Genomic DNA, 25,786 nt, shown 5'->3' with positions numbered 1-25,786 from the left:
TTTCTCCGAACAAGTCAGTTGAATTGCTCTCTGATCCAGTGGGACTGTTCAGTGAAGGGTCCCTATAATGGGACGCTGACAGACTGGTCTTGCACAAGGGTCTCGGCTTTCCTGGGGCACTGATAGACAGATCAAACAATCAAACACCTGGGGTTGAGAGAATCTCCCCCCCCCCCCCCTTTCACATAACAGGGTGGCCTGAAGAGGGTCAGGCTGTCACTGAGGGTGGGCAGGCAACCCTGTGCACGCCAGGGCAGTGATTGGTGTCACAGCGGCACCACACCCACACAGAGGGGTGGGAGCAGACATGTTAGCGGAGGCTGCTACAGTCCCCATAATATTGTGGGGAAGGTGGCGGAAGAAGGGGAAGTAGGGTGTAGTGGAAGGCATCTGGTTGGGCTACCAGAGGGAGAAAGACCCATTTCATTCCGCAGAGTGGGGCTGGTGTAGCATGGGGAGAAAGTGGAACAAAGTGTTCAAGCAAACAGCCACAGGAAACACATAAATCTGACTCAGGGGTAACCACTGAAGGCTAGGGGATGAGGCATGATTAATGAAAAATAAAATTCCTACAAATATGTGTCACTCATATGCAGGCTGCAATGGTGGCTATTGCTTTTTATACAAGTATGGGGAGAGTGATCTCTGCTTTTCCTAAACATGTATTGCCATAGCTCTATTTATAAATTCACAGCAGCCTGTCGTTTATTTAGTGAGCACCATGGTGCAGGTGCATTTTAAACTCTCCCACCCTCGAAAAAGGTTATTATTATAACCCACCACCAAACATGTTCTCGCAGTCTGCCAGTCACTGAGATCTATCTTTGATGATAACAGTCCAATGGCTACCACGTGGCTGAGAGGGTTAAAAAGGATTATGCTGTGGATTTGCAAGGAGCTCCTCTCAAAAGAATAAATAAACAAAAACAAAACCCAAGAACAAACCCAAAGGGGCCACGGTGGTTTCACATTGGCACCTGGTGACAGAAACCAGAAAGCAACTCTAAACCCAGAGGCCAACCAGCCTCACTGCCCGCCGGGGGAGGGGAGTGCTAATTTCAGTGCTGCTCACGTGGTCCCGGCGCACAGGCTGGGGGTGGGCCCAGCAGCCCCCAATCTAGGGCAGTTTGTTTAACTGCAGTAACGGGAACTCAATGTTCCCGCAGTGAAGGGATTTCTGAGAACAGAGAACGTGTCCTCGGATGAACCCAGCTCCTTCTCCTCTCCCTCCCTCCTGATGTCTGCGCCACGGGCTTAAAGTGGCGATGCCACGGTGCTGAGGAGCCTCCGGCTTCGTCCGCCTGCAGCCCTCAGTGGTGCCTCCCGCAGGCCGGAGTGGTGGGAGCAGCGCACGGTCACATCGCTTCCCCGGGGGAACCCCGACACCTCTGCCTGGCCCCCTGCGCCTGCCCCTATGGCTGTTCAACCTCGTTCTTCCAGGAGACCATGTGAAGAGGAAAAAAGGAAAAAATCACGTTGAAAAGCAAATAACAGTTTTGGGACTTTTCCTGGGGGAAGAAAGAGGGGGGTGCATCAATACTGGGGAAAGCCACTGCTGGAAAACTTGCAGACCAATATGGGAATCTGGAGTCAGTTCCAAAAGTAGAGAAAGAAAAGTAACATTTAAGCATAGTGATCAGGGAAGAAAAGCTCTAGGGTCAGCCAACAAGAGCTAATATGATTGCAAGGCTAGACATACTTGTCTAGATTAATACATATAATATGCTGAACAGAGATCCTGGAGGACAGTCACTGGTAGGAAACCAGTATAAGCAATAGTTCTGCCATTTTAATGCCATCTCCACTTAATGAACTTAATAATAGTCAATGCAAAGCTGGCTGCAGAATTGTGTGTGCTCCGTTGTACTTTATTATGCAGCGATATCCTAGTAACAGTATTTTCCTTCACACTTGGAAAGGTAGAAGGCTTAAAAGACCTCATTCCTTATTCAACACACATAATGAATTACATTTTAACTCACTAAATTTCAATCACTCTATGAATTTTTTAATGAAACATTTCAATGCCTTGTCTGTGTAATTTACACAACCCATCTGATGGAGTGAACTGGTGACAATGTTGATAGACTGTGTTGCAGCACCCCTTCCCAGTGATGGCCTTCCATTGAAACAGTAGTGCTGTCAGATATTGATTCTTACTATCAAATAGATATTAGAAAGTTTCAAAGGCCATGATGAGCTGATGTTCTGTGACAGAAATGACAAAAAACTATTTTCAATTAGCATCATAGTATAATCTTGAGGAAGCAGGAAAAGAAACATTTTTTTGATCAGTTTATAAAAATGGTATGAATCACTGAATGAAAAGAAATTACGTCCTTTAAACCTAACCATAAAGTGATTCCCAGTCCACATTCTCCATGTATATTGTGTGCTGGCTTTGTTGTGAATTTATTATTCATTGGATGACTTTACTACAGTCAAAGGTAGATATTTCCAAATTTACTCCAAGTTTCTATTTATGAACTTGAAACTCATACCCATATAAACACTGAAAGATAGTGTCTGATGCAGGCTGTAAAATCCTGAGTACATACATAAGCAACTAATCCATGTTCAGTGCTGCTATGCCTACACTGCTACCAGTATCCAAAACAAGCTTAAATCTAGGTCTGTTTCAGCCATGTAGGCTATAATTTCATTGAAGCATAGACATTTATTGGGTACTTATCACATGCATAGGTAAGCCCCAGGGAGGGAGGAGCCATTTCTGGTTTCTGAGGTCCAAAATCAACAGAATTGGTCACAGTTAAGGACATTAGATGTGATTCAGGAGATACTAGGAAGAACTCAAGACCTGTGAATAATACTGTATTGCAGAATATGTATGGAATTACAGTAGAAAAAAGTTAAATGTAAAAAGAGAAAAATGCTAACGCTCAAAATAGCAAAGTGTTTGCCATGCTGAGTAGTAAACAGGAAGGGAACATGTTCTCTGATATGACTGTGTATCTATAACATTTGTTCTTCCAGAAAGTTGAATTTGATTTTACTCACAGAATCATAGAATGGTTGAGGTTGGAAGGGACATCTAGATGTCATTTGGTCCAACCCCCCTGCTCAAGCAGGGCCACCTAGAGCCAGTTGCCCAGGATGAGGTCTTTGAATATTTCCAAGGGGGGAGAATCCACAACCTCTCTGGACAATGTGTTCTGCTGCTTGGTCACCCTCATAGTAAAAAAACAATGTTTCCTTATATTCAGACAGAACCTCCTGTTGTTTCAACTTGTGCCCATTGTCTCTTATCCTGCTGCTGCACACCAATGAAACAAGCCTGGCTTCATCCTCTTTGCACCTTACTTTTAGGTATTTGTACACACTGATAAGATCCCCCCTGAACCTTCTCTAGCCTAAACAGTGCCAGCTCTCAGCCTTTTCTCATAGGTGGGATGCACCAGTCCCTTAATCATTTTTATGGGGTTGTTCTTCCCCAGGGGAAGGACTTGACACTTCCCCTTGTTGAACTTCAAGAGGTTCCTCTCAGCCCACTTCTCCAGCCTGTTGAGGTCCCTCTGTGTAGAGCAGGAGTCCTCAAACTACAACCCATGAGCCAAATACAACCCCCCAGAGTCCTCAGTCCAGCCCCTGGTATTTACAGAAACACCACCACCACCCATCTGCCCCCCCGGGGGGGGGGGGGGGGCGGGCAGGGGTGGGGAAACCAAGCAGCTGCAGATGACTTCCTACCACTTCATCCATGCCAGCCCCCTGGTTAAAAAGTTTGAGGACCCCTGGTGTAGAGGAATGAAGGCAGTGGGTTGATTAGCATTGATAACACACAGCTGTGGCCTTGCCTCAAAGGCAGTGGGTTGATTGACATGGATGATGTGCAGCTGTAGCTTGTTCCCACTAAGTGGTTAAATAGCCCTGAGGATTGTGGGAGATGAGGGTGGTTGGTTGGTTGGTTGGTTGGTTGGTTGGTTGGTTGGTTGGTTGGTTGGTTGGTTGGTTGGTTGGTTGGTTGGTTGGTTGGTTGGTTGGTTGGTTGGTTGGTTGGTTGGTTGGTTGGTTGGTTGGTTGGTTGGTTGGTTGGTTGGTTGGTTGGTTGGTTGGTTGGTTGGTTGGTTGGTTGGTTGGGTGGGTGGGTGGGTGGGTGGGTGGGTGGGTGGGTGGGTGGGTGGGTGGGTGGGTGGGTGTTTGGTTTCTGGAGGAAGGAGATACAGCACAGGCAGTAGAATCCAGCCAATGGTAAAGCCTTGTTGCAGCCTACTAGTTTGTTTGTGTTGCAATGCTTCTGGATGGTGACACCACCTTCTGCCATATCAGCCGCTCCTCCCAGTTTTGTGTCATCAGCAAGCCTGCTGAGGGTCCACTCTGCCTCATCATCCAGATCATTAATGAAGATGTTGAACAGGACTGGACCCAGTATTAATCCATCAGGTACACCACTAGTTACTGGCCTCCAACTAGACTTTGTGTCACTGATCACCACCCTCTGGGCCCAGCTGTTCAGTCAGTTTTCAATCCACCTCCACTGTCTGCTCATTCAGCCCATATTTCATCAGCTTCTCTATGAGGATCTTATGGGATACAGTGTCAAAGGCCTTCCTGAAGTCTAGGTAGACAATATCCACTGCTGTCCCCTGTGGATAACTGGCTAGCTGAAAAGGGTCACATAGACATAGTCCAGCTGGCTGGACAAAAATGCACATCGCTCTCAGCTTATCTGAAGTAAAGCAAAATACACTGTCTTTGGCTGTCCTTGTTACACAATAACAGGAAGATTTTGGTGGGAAAAGAATGTTGCAGGTGGGAACAGATAACTACAGAAGAGAAACTAGGGGCGGGCTTGGTATTTAGGCAACTAACCAATAATGAGCTTAACTTTTGTAATATGTATGAGCTAATTATAAGAAGGCATAAAAGGTGACTGTAAGGTACAATAAACGAAGTCTGCTGATCACTCATATTGAGTGACTGCGTCTTCCCTCCGTCGCGACAGTCCCCTCATCTACCAGGCCAGTCATTTCATCATAGAAGCTTATCAAATTGGTAAAGCATGACTTCCCCTTGGGGAATCCATGCTTATGATTCCTGATTACTTCCTTGTCCTCCATGTGCCTGGAAATGGTTCCCAGGATGAGCTGCTCCTTCACTTACCCAGGGATCGAGGTGAGGCTGAGCTGCCTGTAGTTCCCTGGGTGGGTCCTCCTTCTTGAAGACAGGAGTGACATTTGCCTTCATCCAGTCTTTGGGCACTTCTCCCATTTGCCGTAATTGATCAAAGATTATTGAGAGTGGCCTTGCGATGACATTGGCCATCTCTCTCAGCACTTGTGGGTGCATCCCTTTGGGGCCCATGGACTTATGTATGTCTGGTTTGCTTAAGTATTCCCTGACCTCATCCTCTTCCATCATGGGTACGTTTTCTTTTCTCTAGCCTTTCCCCCTGGGCTCTGGGACTTGGGATTCCTGAAGGTCGGTCTTTCTAGTAAAGACTGAGGTGAAGGAGACACTCAGTACCTCAGCCTTTTCCATGTCCTGTGTCACCGGGTCCCCCATCTCATTCAGCAGTGGGCCCACATTCTCCCTAGTCTTCCTTTTTTCACTTATGTACTTACAGAAGCCCTTCCATTTCTCTGACACCCCTGGCGACATTCACTTCCAAGTAAGCTTTGGATTTCCTAACCTCATTCCTGGATGCTCAGTGTCTCTGTATTCTTCCCAGGTTACCTGTCTCTGCTTTCACCTTCTGTATGCTTCCTTTTTCTGTTTCAGTTTGTCCAGGAGCTCCTTCTTTATCCATTCAGGCCTCCTGGCTTTTTTGCCTGACTTCTTATTCTTTGGGTTAGAGCTCTCTTGAGCTTGGAGGAGGTGATCCTTGAATATTAATCAGCTTTCTTGGCCTCCTTTTCCCTCCAGGACTTTGCCCCACAGGACTCTTCCAAGCAGGTCCCTGAAGAGGCCACAATCTGTTCTGAAGTCCAGGTTGTGAGTCTGCTTTTTGCCCTCCTCCCTGCCCTCAGGATCATGAACCACAACATCTCATGTTCACTGCAGCCAAGACTGCCTTTGACCTTCACAACCCCAATGAGCCCCTCCTTGTTGGTCAGTAGCAGCTCCAGCAGAGTACCTCTCCTCCTTGGCTCCTCTATCTCTTGGGTCAGGAAGTTGTCATCGATGCACTCCAGGAGCTTCCTGGATTGCTCGTGCCCTGCTGTGTTATCCCTCCAGCAGTATCGGGGTGGTTGAAGTCCCCCATGAGGGCCAGGGCCTGCGAATGTGATGCTGCTCCTATCTATCTGTAGAGGGCCTCATCCACTTGTTTTTCCTGATCAGGTGGCCTGTAGCAGAAACCCACTACAATGTCACCTTTACCTGTCCTCTCTTTAATCATAACCCAGAAGCAATCCATTGGCTCCTCATCCATCCCTAGGCAGAACTCCATGCATTCCAGCTGCTCTCTCACATGAAGGGCAACTCCCCCTCCTCATCTTCCCAGCTTGTCCTTCCTGAAGAGCCTGTATCCATCCATCCATTGCAACACTCCAGCCATCCCACCATACCTCCATGATTCTAAGAAAATCATAGCCCTGCAGCTGCAAATCTTTAATCCTCATGGTCCTGAATTTTAAGGCCAGATGGGTCTTCCATCACTAGTGTTCTACTGTGTGCTTTTAAAATGGAAGGTTTGATAATGTAAAAACTGCTTTCAGCATACTTACTTTATCTTGCAAAAATTTATTTAGCAATCAGCTGTGCTGACTCATTTTCCACTTCTGATTACTTCAGATGATTTTCTAAAGCAATTTTTTGTCTGTCTCACATTTTCAGTACCAGAGGCATTTCTTCAAAAGGTTAAAATGTTTCCTTCTTATTGCACTAGGCTTTGCAATGGGTAGTTGCTGTTGTTAAGTGGAAAAGGTAGCCCTATTTCACTCATGATGTATGCAGAGAACCTGTGCAACATATTGGTATGAAAGATACTATGTACATGTAAAATATGATGTGTTCACATTTATACAACTGTTGAATGTTATTTTGTAATGTTGCCATAATATCAATAATATGTAACAATTTTTCTGCATTGTCAAAAATGTTAATATAGATCAGTAAATAAGTCATTCATGCCAGCATATCATTTTAGCAATTTCCAGCCTTCTTGCCATTGGTCATTTCTCACTGACTTGTCAAATCACATTGAGCTTATATTAAACATAGTTTCAAGGGCTCTGGAGAATGAAAAAAAGTCAAAGTAGAAACTGAAATATGATTGAAACTTCTGGTGTTCAAACCATTAGCAAATATTAATACAGGAGCAAAAGGGATTTTATATTTTATCTTTAGTGGGAAGGCACCAGCAGAGAAGAAACTTCTGCACTCTGTAAAAGAGCCCAGGAGAACAACTGAACAAAGTTTGAAATAAAATGACTGACTCCTGTATGCCTTTATACCAGGGGTCCTCAAACTACAGCCCACGGGCCAGATACGGCCCCCCAGGGTCCTCAATCCAGCCCCCTGTATTTACAGAATCCCCCCGCCCCCCCCCGCCGGGGGTTGGGGGGGGAAACCAAGCAGCCGCAGATGACTGCCTGACCCTTCATCTGCGCGCCAGCCTCCTGGTTAAAAAGTTTGAGGACCCCTGCTTTATACACCCATTTGTTGGTTGAAGAAAAGGCTTCTCAGTCACAGCAGCACTGTCATTTGCATGAAGAGGCCTTTGGATCACAAAAACTTCAGTGCTCATGAAGACTACAAATATCTTCAAGCATTCTTGCCAGGAACTTGTGTACTGTGGTTTTTCTCCAAGCAAAAAATTTGCACCTTTTTAGGGTAACATTAAGTTCATTCTCAAAAATAATAAAGAACTCTGCTCTCATCATGACCTCTCCTCTTTCACAGAACCTGCACACATCTTTCTTATGGGAAAAAAATTGGTACCACATATAGGATTACTTTTTCCTTCACATATGTGAACAAATACATTTGTTCTTCTTCTCCTTACATATTCCTGAATCTCATTTTTTATTTTTCTTTTTGCTACTTCCCTCCTGCTGCATCCCTGTAATGCCTCCTTTTAGCCATTGAAGCTTGACTCACTTGCTGTGACCTGAGTCCTAATCCATTCTTTTCTCATTCATCTTAAGGGTCACCATCTTTTTCTGACATTTACTCATTTTTATTTCTTGTGGGAAGAAAGCAATGCTATTTCATATTATTTACTTACTAATTATTTCCATTATCCATTAAAGAGAGTAAAAGTGTGGAGTGGCTGGAAGACAATGGGCATATTATGAGCAATCCAGACCAAGTAACTTTGTTGTAATAGCAGGCCAAGCAGGCCAAAGCTGTAACAAGCTGCAGCTGCTGTGAAGGACATATGCAAGGCCAAGGGAGACAAAGAAACTGTGTACTGGCAGAGAGATAAGAAAGTTGGACTATTAAGGAACTGTACGTGGGAAAGAGATGAAGGAGTTGGACTGAAAAATAAGAAAATAGAATGTCGAAACAGAATGTAGGCGAGGAGCATGGATACCACGCCGTGACCAATCATAGAGTGCAGGAGAGTGAATAGACAAGCAGCTTTAGCCTATTAGCAATCTAGAAGCAATGTGTGTGCTTTGTGCTAGTGTATAAATTGCTGTGTATCCCTTAATAAAGTGGCACCAACCTGATCACATTGGTCGTATAAGTTGTGTCCAAGCCTTCTGCGTCAACATAAAAGCAATCTATAAAGCTCTTTACTGTTTGGGTCCTGTCTGTTTTTGCAAGGAAGGATGGTCTATGGTTGATTGGAAACTAAGGAAATTGAGGTTGGTTTGATTTTTTGCCTGTTATAAAGCCTTAGTGACCTTGGGTTATGGATAGCTCAGTCTTTCTGAGCCTCAATTCACCACTGATAAAAGAAGAGTAAAACTCCTCTGTCTGACAGGCGTACTTTTATATCTATACAAAGATCTTAGAGACACCCTGGTTTTACTTTGATTAATACTTTATAAACGCCTATGCAAATAATTTCAAAGGCAGAGTGTTTCCCCATTATGCTATTTCCTGACACCTGAGAAAGAAAAATACACAAACTAGCATACTTCATGTATTGGTATTCATGGTTTATGGATAATAGCAAGTTCCTTCCCTTTTATTTAATAGTACTTGGTCCAGAAAATAATTTTTCCTTCTACTCTTACAGAGTCAAAGTCAGTTAACCCTGACATCACACTATAAGCTCTATATATTTGTGAGAATGGATGAAGGTGAAGGATATTTTATTTGAGTAGAGATGGTAGCTTTTCTGGATGATAGGAAACTACTGTAACCAACCTTACTTTTTTTTGCTAACTGTAGCTTATATTGGCAACAAAGTAGTAAAAACATTTTATACAACAATAAAAGTCCCCTGAGCAGTGGAACCAAGGAATATTGGTCTCCTATGGTGTATGTTCAAAGTGTGGGCTCTTGTCAAGATATCTGAATGTCTAACAAAGGGCAAGCGCATACTTCAACTACATCCTCAGTGAAGGTACTAAAGGGATTTCTCTCTCCTTTGCTTAACACCCATTTTCACTAAATTTGAAGGAAGTTCATATCTTCAATATGAAATTCACTTGAAACTGGCTAATGGGCTCAGAGGTATTATGAGCTAGATAAACAGAAAAACAGGTGCACAGGCAGCACAGCAATATACATTTTGTTTCCTCAGAAAAGTTAAAAAGTGAACTGAATAATGCTACTAACAGTATTGTATTGGGTGTATATGGCAAGGTTGGGGGGGGGGGTGCAGGGGTAGCCTCTGTGAGAAGAGGTCAGGAGCTGCTCTGTGCTGGACACAGCTGAGTCCATAATAGACCCACTGCAGGCCAAAGCTGAGCCAATCAAAGAAACTGGTGGCACCTCTGTGAAAACATGTTTAAGAAAGGGCAAAAACCACCACACAGGTAGAGGAAGAGGGGTGGGGAGAGAGTGAGAAACAGCAGTGTGAACACCAAGGTCAGAGAAGGAGGAGGAGGAGGTACTCTATGGCACTGGAGCAGGTATTCCCCTGCAGCCTGTGGAAGACACCATGGTAGAGCAGTTGGATATTTCCTGAAGGAATTGTGGCCCATGGAGAATCCATGCTGGAGCAAATTTTTCCTGGCTGGACTGCAGCCCATGGAGAGGACCCACACTGGAGAAGGGGAAAAGTGTGAGGAGGAAGGAGCAGCAGAGAGGACCTGTTATATAGTGGCCATAATCCCCCATCCTCCCTGCACCATGGGGTGGGTAGAGGAGTTGAGAATGAAGTTGAGCCTGGGAAAGGGAGAGTGGGGGAAAGGTGGTGTTTTAATTTTTTGTTGTTAAATTTCATTATACAAATCTATTTTAGTTGGCAATAAATTAAATTAATTTTCATCAAGTCTGTTTTGCCTGTGATGGTACCTGCTAAGCGATCTCCCAGTCTTTGTCTCAACCCACAAGCATTTTCATCCTATTTTCTCTCCCTGTGCTGTTGAGGAGGAGGAGGGAGTAGCTGGGTGGAAGTTTGGCTGCTCATCACACAGTAGCAAAGGCAGGTGATAACTTTAATAGCATGCAGAGTCTCACAAACAGACAGAAATTACTAGTTTAATGTCCAAGTCCTGAAAATCCCAGTAAACAACCCTTGATTTGTTTTATCTGTCAAGTTGTTCAGATCCCCTCAAGACACTCAAGCATTTTCACAACTATAAAAACCAAGATGAAGATGAATGCATGACTAGACTGATTGAGACTGGACAATGACTGCTGAGTTCTTGGTGTCAAGGAGTGCTCTTGGTTCATATTTCAATGGATGATGCTCTGACCTTCAAAATAGGTATTACAAATAAGCATATACCTTGGTGTATATGCTAAGGCATACTATTTTGCCACTAGCTTTCTTACACTTCTCTGAAATAAGTCATGTTACCAAGTGTTTGAATTTCTTTAAAGAGCTTTGAAAGGAAAAGGATTCCTGTTTCTTGAACTAAACCTATATTAAAGTCCTACATATTTATTTATTTATTTTACTATTTTTTCCCCTGATTGTTTGCAGGGCCCAGGAAATACCTTTTTTCTTCATTGTTGCAAAATTTGACTTCTTGGGCTTGGGGATTTTGAAAGGGAGATATATGAAATGGCATTGATGGGAGGGAAGTTTCTTTTATTCCTGCGAAGCATAAGACTAGAAAAAGGATGTAAGATAGGGTGCAAAAATGCATTAAAATATTCCTCAGATATCTGATTTGTAGTTTTTCCCATGCATTTTGGGTTGAACCAGTTACCAACAATTTGTTCGGGAAGAAACTTTTCCCAAAACAGACTTATGTAGACTATTGAGGTTTAGTTTCTTACCTCCTCTATAACAGAAATAGTCCACTCTGCCCAACCCTACTATATTGGCAATAGACTGAAGTCCTCCTCCTCTTTCCCATTGATGATTAGCATAACTTTTGATCCTTTACATAAGATTTAGGTATGTCAAAGGGTACCAGGGAATGGCCTGTGCACTGTGGACCTGTTTTTACTTCATATCCACTGCACAGTGACCTGAGCAGTCTCTTGCAGCTCTCTGTGAGGGAATGTGTGTGCAGCAGCAGGTTAATTCAGAAAACTTGTGCTGACCCTTTCCTCGAGGATATATAGAGCTGCCTATGGTATGGCTGCTTTTTTCCTGGCAGGGAGAAATGAGATTCAATGAGATTCCTCTAGATGGAAAGTCAGGAAGTCAACTACAAACACACATATGAATGCATACAAAAGTTACTCGTTAAGTAATTTTACATTACCCTAAACTTATGCTTTCTTGTACTGGGTGGAAAGAAGGCCTGTTAGTTTTACAGAAGAGTCAGCTGGAGGTCTTGGAGCACCTACCTGGGTGAACCGTTTCAGCCCACCGGGTTTACAAGTATTGGGCACCCTTCAGAACCTCGCTCTGATTAGTTGAGCCCTTGCTAAGTGGCATCAGCTGGCTCACTTTTCATTAGCAGGCTGGTTGCTGGGACTGTAGGATTTCTAGCAAGACACTTAACCCTCTCCATGCCACGCGGCACCGGCTATGCTGGCCGCCCTGGCGGTCCCCCGCAGCCTGCCAGCAGGACTACACACCTCACACGTAGGAGGGCACGGAGTCGGTGGTGTGAATCAAGCCTCGAAGAGTCTGTGACCAGGGAGCTGCGAGGAAGACGTAAATGCCCGTTCTCTCTCTCCCCTCACATCATCGCCCTTTTAAACGGGTGCACAAAGCACCCAGAGTTGCACGAGGTCTAGGGAGAGAGCATAAGAATTGGTGGGTGCACCCTCCATGCAAAAAGGCTCATCTGAGTGAAAGAGGCAAGAAGGTAAACAGAGTTAACTTGTGCTGTCTGTTGGCGGATGGGGGGGCTCTGAGCCTAATGTGATGGGATTTGGTGCGGCAGTTCCTAAGCAGGAGTGCTCGTGGCAGCCAGCATTTTCTTCTCTACTAGGGTCTGTGCCTCTGCATCTGCCACTGTCGCCAGACCCAGGCCGACCGTGAGAGCTATGAAGTACTGTTCCTCAGCACTGCCTTCCATGTGCTGAATATTGCCTTGGGAGAGTGAAAAACAAGCCCTAAAAGCAATTTGAAAATTTTTTTCCCCCCTCACGTTTTCTTTTATTAAATATCCTCCAGTGAACTATTCAAGGTTGGCACTGACAGCTGTGTCTCTGAACCTCATCCCAGCAGCACACTGCCCAATACCCTCCAGGAGTTGGTGGACCATGGGTTGCAGCACCTGGTGCGACAGTGTGGCAGGCCCCAAGGGAATGTATTGAGGTGCCCCACACCACTTGGGGACTTGGTGAAGTGCAGCTGGCAGCGGGAGTAGGACTTTGGACGGCGGCGGTGGGACTACTCCTGTACCATGTTGGGTGTTGCCTACATGGACTTCGTGGCTGCCCAGTGCCTGGTGTCCATCTCCAACCGCTCTGCTGTGCCTGAGACAGCACGGCTGAAAGTGCCAGGTGAGGAGCAGGTGGGAAAGGAGCTGTGTGACTCCTGTGACGCTTGGAAGAACTACTGCACCTTGGTGACCATTGCCAAGAGCCTCCTGGAGCTGAACAAGTACTGTCCCCTGCCTGTCCCCTCCATCTGCAGCAGCAATTTGGAGAGCCTGGATGAGGATGTGGACTCTGACAGTGACTTGACCGCAGAGCCAGGGTCGAGCCCAGCACGCAACTTGGCGCTGGGGCAGCCCCCCTACCTGCACAGCACCATGCCCCCCAAGGGGAAGCTGGTGGCTGAGAAGCGGCACAAGTGCCTGTACAGCGGCTGTGGCAAGGTCTATGGAAAGTCCTCACACTTGAAAGCCCACTACCGAGTGCACACAGGCAAGCTGTGAGCGTGCGGGGCGGGTGTCTCGAGGAAGCTGCTTGTCCTTATATGAACCCTGTAGGGATCGTTTGCTGCAATATCACTTATTTCCTCTCTCACACTTCGGGTGGGGGGGGTCCTGTATGAGCCCTACATCAGTAGCACCATAAATCTGGCCAAGAGCCCTCAGGGTTGTTTAAAATACTGTGGCCTAGTCAGGTTCAGTGTCTGTCAAGCCAGGGGCCAACTGCCCCAGGCAGGGCTGCGGTAGTGGGGCAGGGCTTGTCTTCCCGCACACCCGTGGGCTTCCTGAATCCTCAGTAGAGAGCCCAGCTCAGCTCCTCCAATAGTCCTGGTGTGAAAGGTCTGGCAATAAATGGAGGAAAGCCCAAGAAAAAAGCAGGGAGCAGAAGAGCAAGTCTCGTGGAAAATCTTGGTTTTTTAAAAGGTAGCAACCTTTGGAAAGTGGAATACACTTTAGGCAAATGGATCAGTTTGAAGATAAGTTTTCGGTGACTGATATTCCAAAATTGCTGTGTTGCTTTTATTTATGAGCTTCCTGAATCAGACTTTCTGATCCAGCACTACAGCACGTAAGTTTCTTAGTTATGTGACAGTCACCTTCATTATAGATGCTGTGATAGCTTAACCTTGGCTGGCTGCCAGATTTCCACCTAGTTGCTCTCTCACTCCCTCTCCTCAACAGGACAGGGGAAGAAAATAAGGTGGAAAAGCTCATGGATCTAGATAAGGAGATTGCTTACCAATTTCAGTCATGGGCAAACCAGACTCTACTTGGGGAAGATGAATTTATTGCCAATTAAAAATAGAGTAGCACAGTGAGGAAACAAAACCCAAAACTTTTAAAATAAATAAAACCCAACCTCAAGCACTACCACCCACTTCTTCCCAGGTTCACCTTCACTCCTTCATTCCTGACTTCTCTACCTCCTCCCCACCAACCCCAAGTGTCATAGGGGGGATGGGAAATAGAGGTTGTGGTCAGTTTGTAACACTTTATCTCTGCTGCACTTTCCTCCTTACACTGTTCCCCTGCTCTAGTGTGGGGTCCCTCCCACAGGATACAGTCCTTCAAGAACTGTTCCAGCACAGGTCCTTTCTGTGGGGTAGAGTCCATCAGGAACAGACTGCTCTAGCATGGGCTCCTTACCACAGGCTGCAGTTTCCTTTCCTCCAGGAGCCTGCTCCACTGTGGGTTCTCCACATGCTGCAGCTTCCTTCAGGGCATATTCACCTGATTCAGCATGTCTCTTTCTATGGGCTGTAGGGGGACAACCTGCCTCACTATGCTTTTCTCCACAGGCTGCAGGGGAATCTTTGCTCAGAAGCCTGGAGCACCTCCTTCCCCTCCTTCTTCACTGACCTTGGTATCTCTAGGGTTTTCTCACACATATTTTCTCACTCTTCTTTCTCGCAGCTGCTGCATAGCATTTTTTTTTTTTACACTTTCTTAAATATGTTATCACAGAGGTGCTACCAACATTGCTAATTAGCTCAGGTTTGGCCAGTAGTGGATCCATTATGGAGCTGGCTGAAACCACCTGTCTGGCACAGGGGCACCCCCTGATCTCTTCTTATATAGGCTACCCTTGCAGCCCCCCTCCCTCTCCCAAAACCTTGCCATGTAAACCCAATGCAGATGTATACTATAAGATTGGGTGTGGCAGAGCAGCTTTATATGAAGATGCTGAGCATGTTCTGAATGTAAAGAAATCCTTGCTACTTTTCAGAGTATTAAGCTCTGAAAGAACACAGAGGCAAACCCTCTACTCATATAAATGAGCAAGTTTCAGAGACACTAATGGCATTTTGCTCACTTGCAGTAGTAAAGATTTTTGGCCCATTTTCTAAAATAAATCAGTGGCCTGGGGTAAAAAAAAAAAGCTCTCCTGCTGTTCTTTGAAAGGATGTGTATTTGGTAATGCTCAACTACTGTTTTTACCTTTTTGAAGCCAGGTTTAATTCATCAGTTTTGAAGCCTGTGTTTTGATAGTTCTTAGTATCTTTAAGCTTTGCTTTGTGCCAGGGAAACTGGATGGTTCAAGATCCTAGCAATGGCTTGAGTATTGAAGTTGCGTTGTATGTTGGCACCATACTCTGTCTCGGTTCTGGGCTATGTGAACTGTTAAATCTTGGCATAGCTCCTTGCAAAGGGGAGGCCATGTCTCCCTTGCATGGTGATAAATTATACCTTTTGGCTTTTGTTGGTAGACCCCCTCAGTCAGGTGAAGGACCAAATGAACTTAAGGGGAAAATTCCAAAAGTATGTGACTTAAAAACCTGTGTCAGCCCCACAGACTCCCCATGGAAGAGACTTTCTTCAGGGACTTAGATTACTTTGCAAATGATACAAGCATGTTAACTTATACTCCCTAGAGGATTTAGCCACTGTCCATATGGGATTGGATTCTTCTCTGCTCAGCTGTTCCTGTTATCATAACCTATCTCAGCTGAGATGATATTTTTCACAAGGGCTTCATTCATAACAGTGTCCTTTAATACCTATGTACTCCCAAGTGGTTTAGAGGGCGTGGCAAAATGGAAACTTGGTGATTAAAAAAACCCCTCTGCTGCAGCAACTCTTATTTCCTCTGCTTCTGCCTAACAATTAAGATCATAGTAATTGTAGACTTTAATTTCTCTAGATTAAAGGGCTGTGCATGAGTAAGGAAAGGCATGGATCAAAGGAAACACACTACAATGTGTTTTATATCTCTTTTGTAAATTACTTCTTTTCTGGTTTTTGTATATTGGCAATGATAGTAAGTGGTGAAGTAAAAAATGAATTTATCACTGAGGGAATGTGTTGCAAGTTACTGCTTTAGTATTTAGTGCAGTCTGAGTAGGGCATGGTCAAATCTGAATACTGGCTAAACTTCTGTTGCTCTGACTTGCCTGTTCATCTAGCTATATTTGTATTGCAAGGGAAAAGACCTGGAGTTGGTTATCTACCTGTGCCCTATTAAGAGATCTGTTATGTGCTTGGCTCAAGAGGTCAGGAGAAGGAGGATTACTGGATGGACTCTGTGTTTAGGTGGAGTTAAGACTGTCTCCATAAGCAAGGAAAGATGATGTTCATTGGTGACCTTAAATAACCTCAATACCTACCCTAAAGATACTGTATTATCAACTCAAAGGTTTCAGCTCAAATCCTCTTTTGGAGGCTGAAGGTAACTGATGCCTTGCAAAATTGTGGCTCATAAGTGACAAAGGAAATATATTAGTATCACTTCCACTTAGTGCTGAGATACCCACCCTGATATGGGGACCAAAAGAGACATCAACTGGGATAGCATTTTGGGTGTTAACATTAATATTAATATACTGTACAACTCACACTGCTTGCTGTATGCAGTATAGTTCTAAGTATCTTCTGAAGTGGTGTGAGGCTTACAAAGGCCACTCACTTGTGGGTGGCACATAACTCCAAGTATTAAATGCTTAACTTGGACACACTAATGTACCTTCACTGTAGTTTTGTGTGATTAAAAACGTTACAAAAATGCAGCAGTAAATAAACTTTGAGAGCTTTCTAATATGAACAGTTAATAGTAACCAACTGAAATACTAAATGATGCTGCTAATGCTAATTATTTTTTATAAATTGCAGAACAGTTCCGTAGCAACAGTGGGATTTGGTTTAGCCTCCAGTTATTCATAACTATATATTGTGGAGTGTTAATGCTCCCTCCTCAGTACCATTTTGTTAAAAAAAATAATTTATCTCATCTTAGATCTTTGAATCCCTTCCATCTAGCTTCCACTTCTTAATCAGGCCATCAATTTGGTTTCTTGTTGTTTTGTAGCCTTTAGTTGAAGTAGGTACACAGCTATCAATTAAAAACTTCCTGGTCTTAAAGTTTTAATATTTAACCTTAATCTCTCAATCTTGGACAATGACTTTACAACTTTGGTTCACACCTATGATCTTGCTTGTACCAACATGACTTTTTACTCATGGATGCTAACAAAACAAGGTGGAAAGCTCTGAATACTGATTTGTGCTGTGTAATATTGAGAATCTAAAAATTCACTGGACCATATTTGGTCAGCTAACAGAAAATGAGACATGAAAGAGCAAATAAAGTTAGAAGACCAAAGACTTCAGAGGTTAAAGGTCTGTATCTTACTAGTAATTCTCTAAACCTGATGGTTCAAAGGCACTATGAATTTCTATTAATACCTTAAACTTGAAGGAAGAGTCTGTTGAAATATTGACTAATGAATTAATATTAAAATAATCAAAATTATATTTTCTTTCTGAATACACATAAAATCGAGACCAGTAATGTACCTCAATTTCATCATACATGTTTCTGGCCACAAGTGTTAGGCTTGTCTGTATGTGAGCAACTTGATAAGATAACCACCACTTAACCTCCTTCACACATATCTTCAGGGAACAGAAGAGTACACTGCAGTGAGGACAATGCTTGCTTTAAGCAAGCTGAACTTAGCCATTGTCCACCTGGTTGTGGTAGAGGCCCTACAGGCATGTTCACTGTGGTTACTTTCAGCTAGCCCCACAGATGCTTGCAACATTGATCTCTGCAGAGCCAGGTCACCAAGTGAAATCTGAAGAAAGGTCTTTCTTTGCAATCCAAATGCATAAGGAGAGCCAAGAACCTTAAAGAGGGAGCCCCAGCTGTGCATAGGGCTGTCTGTGTTAGCATGTCAGTAGTTCAGTGCCTGGCTTCAGGCTGGAGAGAAGGATGGTCCTATCTTCGCTCAGGATGCCTAGCCATGAACCTTCTTCTGAAGCAAAGTATGTATGCCAAGTCATTCCTCTTTGTGCTAGAGAGGAGGGAGGGGACAAGTTCCATAACACTATTATACCCAGTATCTTGGTAATTAGAAAATGCCATCAGTAGCTGAAAGACCAGTTTTCAAGTCTCTGCTCTGTGGAGTTTGGAAAGAGACCCCTCTGGAGAAAGTTTCTGCTCCTTACCCTTTTGAAGCTGTTCCTCTTTAACAAGCATTTAATTATTTAGATGGAACAGGAACCTAAACCCAGTGCTTCTCAATACCAGATAAGTGCCCTAAGCACCATGCTATGAGTTGGTCTTTCTCCATCGCTCAGTTAATATTTAAATATTACTGAAAAATGGAGGAAGTTCAAATGGAGAAAAGATGGAAAAGGAGAAGAGGTAGAGATTTGCCCCAGAGTACCCAAGAGTCTATTGCTAAGGATATTCTTCTCAGCTATGAAAAGTGTGAATTTAACTCTCAGGTGAGGTCTTTCATCTCCCAGATAGCTTCCCTGACTAATAGACATAAAGGAGCACAATCCCCCAAATAAAACCTTTTCTAAGGCATACAGGGAGGGATGTAATCCAGTAGAGAACCTAGAAGGATGTTTCTTACATCTGACGGTATCAGATGGGTTAACAACAAGATTGAGTCTCATGGATTCAGGCATGAGCTAGGACTCTCTACAGCTCAGTAGAGCCGGGCTTTAGTGGGTGGTTTTGCATCTGGGTTTGGTGGTGGGTTTTTTTTGTTTTGTTATTGTTTTCTTTTTTTAAAGAAACTTAAGCACCTGCACATGTAAGCAGCTGTTGAGTGGTAGTTTTGAGGATGTCAGAGCAGTCTACTTGCTGAAAGTGGCATTTTTAACACCTTAATCAACCTGTGGTGTTAAGTCCTGAGTGCTGGCGGAATAAACTTATTGATGCAAATTATCCATCTGTTGCCTATCCTGTAATCACTTGACATTGATTAGGTGTCTGTTAAATCCATTGCAAGACTAGCTGGTTGAGGTTTAAATGTTCTAGAAGTCCTTGTTTTATACAAATAGTACATACCACCCTCACTGCTGATCTTGCTCTGTGCTGTTTCTCACCAGCATCTGTAGCTTTGGTTGCCATGTTTTAATGATCCAATTTTGGACTCTCTCAGAAGAGGAAAAAGGCTGCTTGAAATGCTTCCAGTCCACTGCTCAGAAGTGGGTGTACAGATGCCTGTGAGATTCATCTTCATCAGAATATCTTGGATTTTGAATGAGTGTCCACATGTCCCACAGAAAACTGCTCATTCAGAGTGTGTGTGTGAAACAAGGACAATGCAAGACAAAAGTAAGAGAGACCTGAAATAATAGCTATTCTGAGGCAAGGAATAAAGCCTGTCCATCATTTTTTTTCTGCAATAAGCTGGACCATGTTTTTTGTACTCATCCATCTACAGAACCTGTGATACTTTGCGAGACACAGAAACAGGAGTGGTGGCTGAGTGGGTTCACAGGAAGAAGAAAGGAAAAGATGCTTATTGTGGTTATGTCTAAGTCAAGGATTGTAGATCAGGATAAGATCTTTTCAGGATACCAAGATTTCTTTGGAAAGTTTGAGTTCAAGCAGCCACAGAGTTTCAGAAGGATCTTGGAAGACAAAGTCAAGAATGTATGCTAGATTCTCCTATTTGAACCACAGAGAGTTGAATCTGTGTGTTGAAGCTGTGGGAATATGCTTTCTTTCTTCTTTTTTTTTTTCCTTCCCTTCTTTTTTCTTTCTCCCTTTCCCCTTTTTCTGCTGCTCTGGAGTGTAGGTACCTGATATAGAGCCATATACAAGATGCCTCCACACATGTACTTCTCCCATACTCTCTGGGGGATCTAGAAAGCTTTTCTACACCTCCCACTGATGCCTGCTTCAAGAAGTTGTGACAGAAACCATGAGATGGTAGAAGAGCAGTACAAGTGAAATACTTGACTCAAATGTCATGTGCAGACATGAAGCAGAGCAAAGCCAGAAGAGACCAGTTAGCATAGTGCCATCACACAAGTGCTCTTTGTGGTTGTGCACACCTCCCAGTGTTGTCCTGGGTTGTATTTGTGATGGCCTTCATGTGTACATGAGCAAATACAGAGTTTTAATTTCTTCTATACAGACAGTGCTTATTCCAAAAGGCTTCCAACCACATTTAAAAACATACAGCAGGAAAACAAGAAATCTGTAAAAAATAACCCACAGGTCAGAATGGCTTGCAGTGGTGTTTCCACCCTGCTCTGGGTTAATATACCAGGCTAAATTGGCATTTTTCTATTTCTGCTTCCTTCTTTCTTGACCAAGAGCCAGTCTTGCTGTGAGATGAGGAAAGGAATTACACATGAAGCAGGCTATGCTGTGGCTAGCCTAAGAGGCTGCCTTAATATGCAAACTTTTACTCATCTAGCTAAAACTACCAAATGCTGGTCATTTTGGGATAGTCTGCCTGTCAAGGAATACCATATAATTAGAAGCCTAAACCATTAAAATTACTACATTACTTATGAGAATTTCACTAAGGCTTTAAGGGTCCATTGTGTGGCTAAATATCAGCTTATTTAGTCCACCATCTTCCTCTTTGACATCACATCTGGATGCCATCAGTCGTCTTCCCCCCACTCCTCTGCCCCCATTCTTCTCTCTAAAGCTTTGAAATGCTTTTCATTACTGGTTGTCATCCTGGCTTCTGGGCTATTAATTCCTCAACTCTTTAGCCTGGTCTTTCATCTCTGCTGCTGTGTCTGAGGAGTTATTCCAAGGCACACTTGCTTGTAAATGACTCCTTTTTTGGTGATCTGTAAATGTAAAGTGAGCTTGTGTATTGTATCAAACTTCACAGTATCAAGAAATACTGGAGTTTTTAAATTTCTTTCCAACTCTTCCAAGTTGGAAACACTCCTGGGATAGCTTTTTATATTTCATGGTTGGCTATAATGTCACATAGCTGTTATTTATATTCCCTTCAGGAGACTCTTAAGAAAGAGAATTAAGGCATCAAAATGTACTGGCATGTGATATCGGTGACTGAAAACTTTTATGCAAACTTAAAAGTTTTCATTTCCTTCTGTGTCATATAACTGAGTCAGTGTACTGACCTGACCATAACGCAAATGATATGGAATAAGGGGTGGAGATTGTACTGGGTTTGGCTGGAATGTAGTTAACTGCCCTCATAGCAGCCCATATAGTACTGTGCTTTGCATTTGTGGCTAGAACCATGTTGATAACATGCCAGTGTTTTGGCTACTGCTGAGCAGTGCTGGCACAGCATCAAGGTTGTCTCTCCAAACCACCCTCCAAAGGCCAGTATGCTAGGGGTAGGCAAGAAGTTGGGAGGGGACATTGCCAGGACAGCTGACCTAAACTGACCAAAGGGGTATTCCATACCATATAATATCATTCTCAGCAATAAAATCTGAGGGAAAGGAAGAGGGGGGCATTCATGGTTAAGGCATTTGTCTTCTGAAGCAACTGCTACATGTACTGAGGCCCTACTTCCCAGGAAGTGGCTGGACATCTGCCTGCTGATGGGAGGCATCTGCCTCTTTTTGCCTTTGCTTTTCTCATTAAACTACCTTTATCTCAACCCATGAGCTTGTCCATCTTTTTTTCTCTCCCTGTCCTATTGAGGAGGGAGAGCAAGAGAGTGACTGGGTGGGGGTTTGGCAGCCAGCTAAGGTCAACCTACCACAGTCAGCTTTGCAAATCAGGAAGAATTGAGTCTGTGACTGTACGCAAAGCCCATGCAACCTGCAAAGGTGAACTGCAGGGATTTGGGAAGTTAGGGAAATTATTGTGAGTACTGTTCACTCCTCACATCCTTGTGTTTTAAACAAAGGTGCAGTGTATTTTAGGTTAAGGTGTTTGGTTTTGTTCTTTACCATCATAGCAAACATTTGTATTGATAGAGCTGTGAATAATCAGATCATTTTCTTGCCCTCAAATCAGCCATCTAAGAGATTGAGGGGTGTAAGAAACTATGGACTAGGGTATTGTTTATTAAGATTTATGTTAAACCCAATGTAAAGGTTAGGCAACAAAAGATATGAAATCGCTTATGCAAACAGCCACCAGACACCGCTTGTGTAAGATAGGATAACCGCAATCAACTAAACCAGATACCGCTTGTGCAAGATAAGATAACCACCAGATATCCAGGAACCGACAGAAACAGGACAAACAACCCCATATAAGGACATATGAGTGAGGGGTCAACTATGGGACGAAGGAGGAAGACTTCTTACTTCGGCCTCAACGACCACCAGGAGGCAGAAAACGACCCCCTAACAACAACTGAAGCATGCGCAGAGTACCTCCACTACCTCATGAACACGGAAGTAAAGATGTATAAAAAGTTTGAACTGCTCAGTACGGCAGTTGGCAGAGCGCAGACTCCCCTGTCGTCCAGCGCTGTTTTTGCTCATATTCTACTTGCTATAATTAATAAAATTTTAATTGGATTATGATCCGTTGTGGTCCAAACATTTGTATTGATAGAGCTGTGAATAATCAGATCATTTTCTTGCCCTCAAATCAGCCATCTAAGAGATTGAGGGGAGTCCTTTATTTTATGGAGCAGCTTGGATTTCTGGGAGAAAGGGAAAGGAAAAGAAGGGGAACATAGGCCTTCTTTCTACAGCCACAGCAATTTTGCTGTACATATTTGTAGCCCTGGGGTTGCACAGCTCTTCCAATCCCCTTCCCACTCAATTCATCCCGGACTGCCATTATTTGTCCTAGGTGAGATTTTTTTTTTTTTTTGCTTCTTTTCTAATGGTAACAGATTTTATTCAGCAGAATGGTAGTGTTAGAGGAATAATAGTGGTGTTCCTTTCTCAAAAGTCTGTAGCGAGCACAACATAAAAAAAGTACAGGAATAGACAGAGCTCATCAGTTGTTATGACAGCATTTAGAATCATGTTAGGTTCTGCACTAGAGTGCAAGTTTCACGCAGTTGGAGGGGTTTTTGGCTTCTGCTAGAGGCGAGACTGAAACCTGATGAAGTGATCAGCAGCTCTGCAGACACTGACACCATAGCAAGAAACAAAAGCAGGTTTTTCCCCTCAGCAGCATATTCCCCACCTTCTCAGCTGTCCTGCTGCAGCAAAGTTTGTACGTGCTGGTGGTTTTATCCCTCCCCTAAATTTCTTGTCAACCTTTCCTCCCTGCAGGAGAGCGACCATTCCCTTGCACATGGCCCAGCTGCCTTAAAAAGTTCTCTTGCTCTGATGAGCTCACCCGGGACTACAGAACCCACACAGGCGAAAAACAGTTTCAGTGCCCCCTCTGTGAGAAGCGGTTCATGGGTTCATGCGGAGTGACCACCTGACAAAGCATGCCCGGCGCCACACTGAGTTTCACCCCAGCATGATCAAGCAATCCAAAAAGTCCAGCTCCTTGTGAAGGCAGAGCTGGCCTGGGGAGAGGAGTGGGAGAAGCAAGCTGCGTCAAGGACATGGTGAACAGTGCAAGAGCAGTCCACTGCTGTGCTGTTCATAGTCTCTACTCACACTTTGAACAGCACATGTAGATGAAGTTTAAAAAATAAGTACTCTGTGCCCCCCTCACCACCCTTTGCTAGGAACAACAGTCTTAAGCAAGTGAATTGCAGAGTGAATGAGGGAAGGGATGGTGATTGGTCTAGGCAATTACTTTCTTTTGTAATTTAAAGCATTAACACTGGTGTATATTGTCTGACTGGATGGTTTGGCCTGTGACACCACAGTAGTGTGATTCCAAGGTCTTTGTGATTGCTGTATCATGAATGTGTTTTGTCGAACAATGTAATGACGCTTGTATTTAAAATGTATTGAGTAAAACCACGTTCTGAGTTGCTTAAATAATTCTCAAGTAAAAATTCCATAGCACATTTTAAAAGTGCATTTACTTCTATCTCAGAATAATCCTTCATTTGAAAATGTAAAGAGAAACATTGCATTTGTTACTAATAGCATCTGATTGATACACAAAAATAAGGTGAATTTACACTCAAGAAGACCCATTAAAGTAAATGTGTCTTTTCAATTTTTCTTTGTATTAACTATACTTTTGAATCTAAACTGCACTTTTTCCACTAAAATGTGTATAATTCAAGCAGATACTTAAAGCAAAGAAAGTCACAACAGCTCAGTCATTTACTGACAGTATGTGTACTTAGCTCGTTTATTTACTTACCTGGAAAAAATAGAAATCAGCCTGTGTAATGTGGCAGGGGTATGAGGGCAGAAAAATACATCTCTCAATTTACCCTATACTTTCATTTGACAATAATACAGTACTGTACTACAGAAATGTCACTAACTGCTTTATTTTACTTGAATGGATGCATAACAGTAGCTGTCATCTTTATAAACTGCTCCTTTTTAAAGTTTTTTTTTCTATTCATACACTTGCTTTAAAGATTTATTCTCTTCATATGTTTAACTTCTGCAAAATCCAGTGGCAGTTATGTGTGTTTATGGAGAGAGTAGACATTTCCTTAAGAGCACTCTATTAATGGAAAGAGCTAGAATTATTGTAAATAGCATTTTGAAAGGGCTTTATATCTCTTTATAGCTGTTGCTGTAGAGTATGGGGGAGAACCATGAGTTAATTGGAAATATAACACAGGTGTGCCATAAGCTTCTCCAGGTACCTTGCATTGTACCTGTGTAATGCATGACACATCAAATACTGAGAAAGGCAATATTTATTTTAAAACTATGTTTTGCTCTTTAAGAGGAGCAAAAGCATCACTGAAGGAAAACTTTAAAACATTGTCATTATCTGAGTATTCCATCTTTGCTATGTTAAAAGTATGAACTATAAGAATCAGTGATTTTTTCCCTCCCCAACTACTTATAGGGGGAGAATTATGTTTATGCATTTTTCTTTCAAGAAACATTCTTCTGTTCTGTTTTCACCTCTCAAAAAGAGGAAGGGGAAGTACAGCCCTTAGTCTTTGGATCAAATTAATCTCAGGATAATCACACTGAAATCCAAAGTGTTTCACTCACAAATTACTTTAGGTCATCTTGTAAAAATTTTTACATAAAAATCTTGTTAGTACACCTGCAATTACAGTATCTTATTGTATTACTTGATAAAAAGTTTGCTTCCTAGAAACAAACATTTTAAAAAATCAACTCAGAGAGTATTTTCTTCTACAGCTGTATATAGCTTTTGGAATTAGAAATAATTTGCATATAGTTCATGACAAATTCCATCTATGCAAGGAGAACTGCTTTTAAGGCATTAGGAATATTGAGCAGTCTGTGCAATAAAAAGGGATGTGTTTTCTTCAGTGAAGACAGGAAACCAAGCACATTTTCTACCTCTGACGTGCGGAATTAGACTCTATAACTCGAAAGTTATAAAGTAGGTATGTTTATTGCGCGCAGATGCACGGGGGATCGCTCCTCCACAAGCGTGCATACCCGAAGTGACGAACCATCTCACATTTATACAATGAACAAATGAATATTCAATTAACGCCTATACATATTTGTTACCTAAACCCCGCTTCGTATGTTAATTAGCTTATCAGTCCGTTTCCTGGAATGTGGTGGTCTTGCAGGTTTGTAGGTGATTCATGTTCTTGTGACCATCCGATCTTCTTCAGGTGATTCATGTCCTTGTGACCACCCGATCTTCTTCAGGTGATTGTGACCACCCAATCTTTTCCAGCAAGGAGACTTAGCACTCCCTCCCTCTAGATAGCATTTGAATGTCTCTCATC

At 43.2% G+C, this 25,786-nt stretch overlaps 1 protein-coding gene across 1 annotated transcript; it reads left to right on the top strand.

Annotated features, from left to right (window-relative positions):
- The first annotated feature begins 12,839 nt into the window (after positions 1 to 12,839).
- LOC129783111 (Krueppel-like factor 9) lies at positions 12,840 to 23,398 on the top strand. Its single transcript, XM_055792821.1, has 2 exons — positions 12,840 to 13,305; positions 23,241 to 23,398. The coding sequence occupies exons 1-2, from the start codon at positions 12,840 to 12,842 to the stop codon at positions 23,396 to 23,398; spliced, it is 624 nt and encodes a 207-aa protein (XP_055648796.1).
- The last annotated feature ends 2,388 nt before the right edge of the window (positions 23,399 to 25,786 follow it).

This window comes from Falco peregrinus, chromosome W, assembly GCF_023634155.1.
Source record: "Falco peregrinus isolate bFalPer1 chromosome W, bFalPer1.pri, whole genome shotgun sequence".
Lineage (NCBI taxonomy): Eukaryota > Metazoa > Chordata > Aves > Falconiformes > Falconidae > Falco > Falco peregrinus.
This window is presented reverse-complemented; position numbering and strand designations above follow the sequence as displayed.

Bases quoted from the DNA above. Each gene is read 5' to 3' on its own strand.
- LOC129783111 (XM_055792821.1), top strand. From the start codon at position 12,840: ATGTTGGGTGTTGCCTACATGGACTTCGTGGCTGCCCAGTGCCTGGTG. The intron at 13,306-23,240 runs GCAAGCTGTGAG...TCCTCCCTGCAG, and splicing joins CCACTACCGAGTGCACACAG to GAGAGCGACCATTCCCTTGC.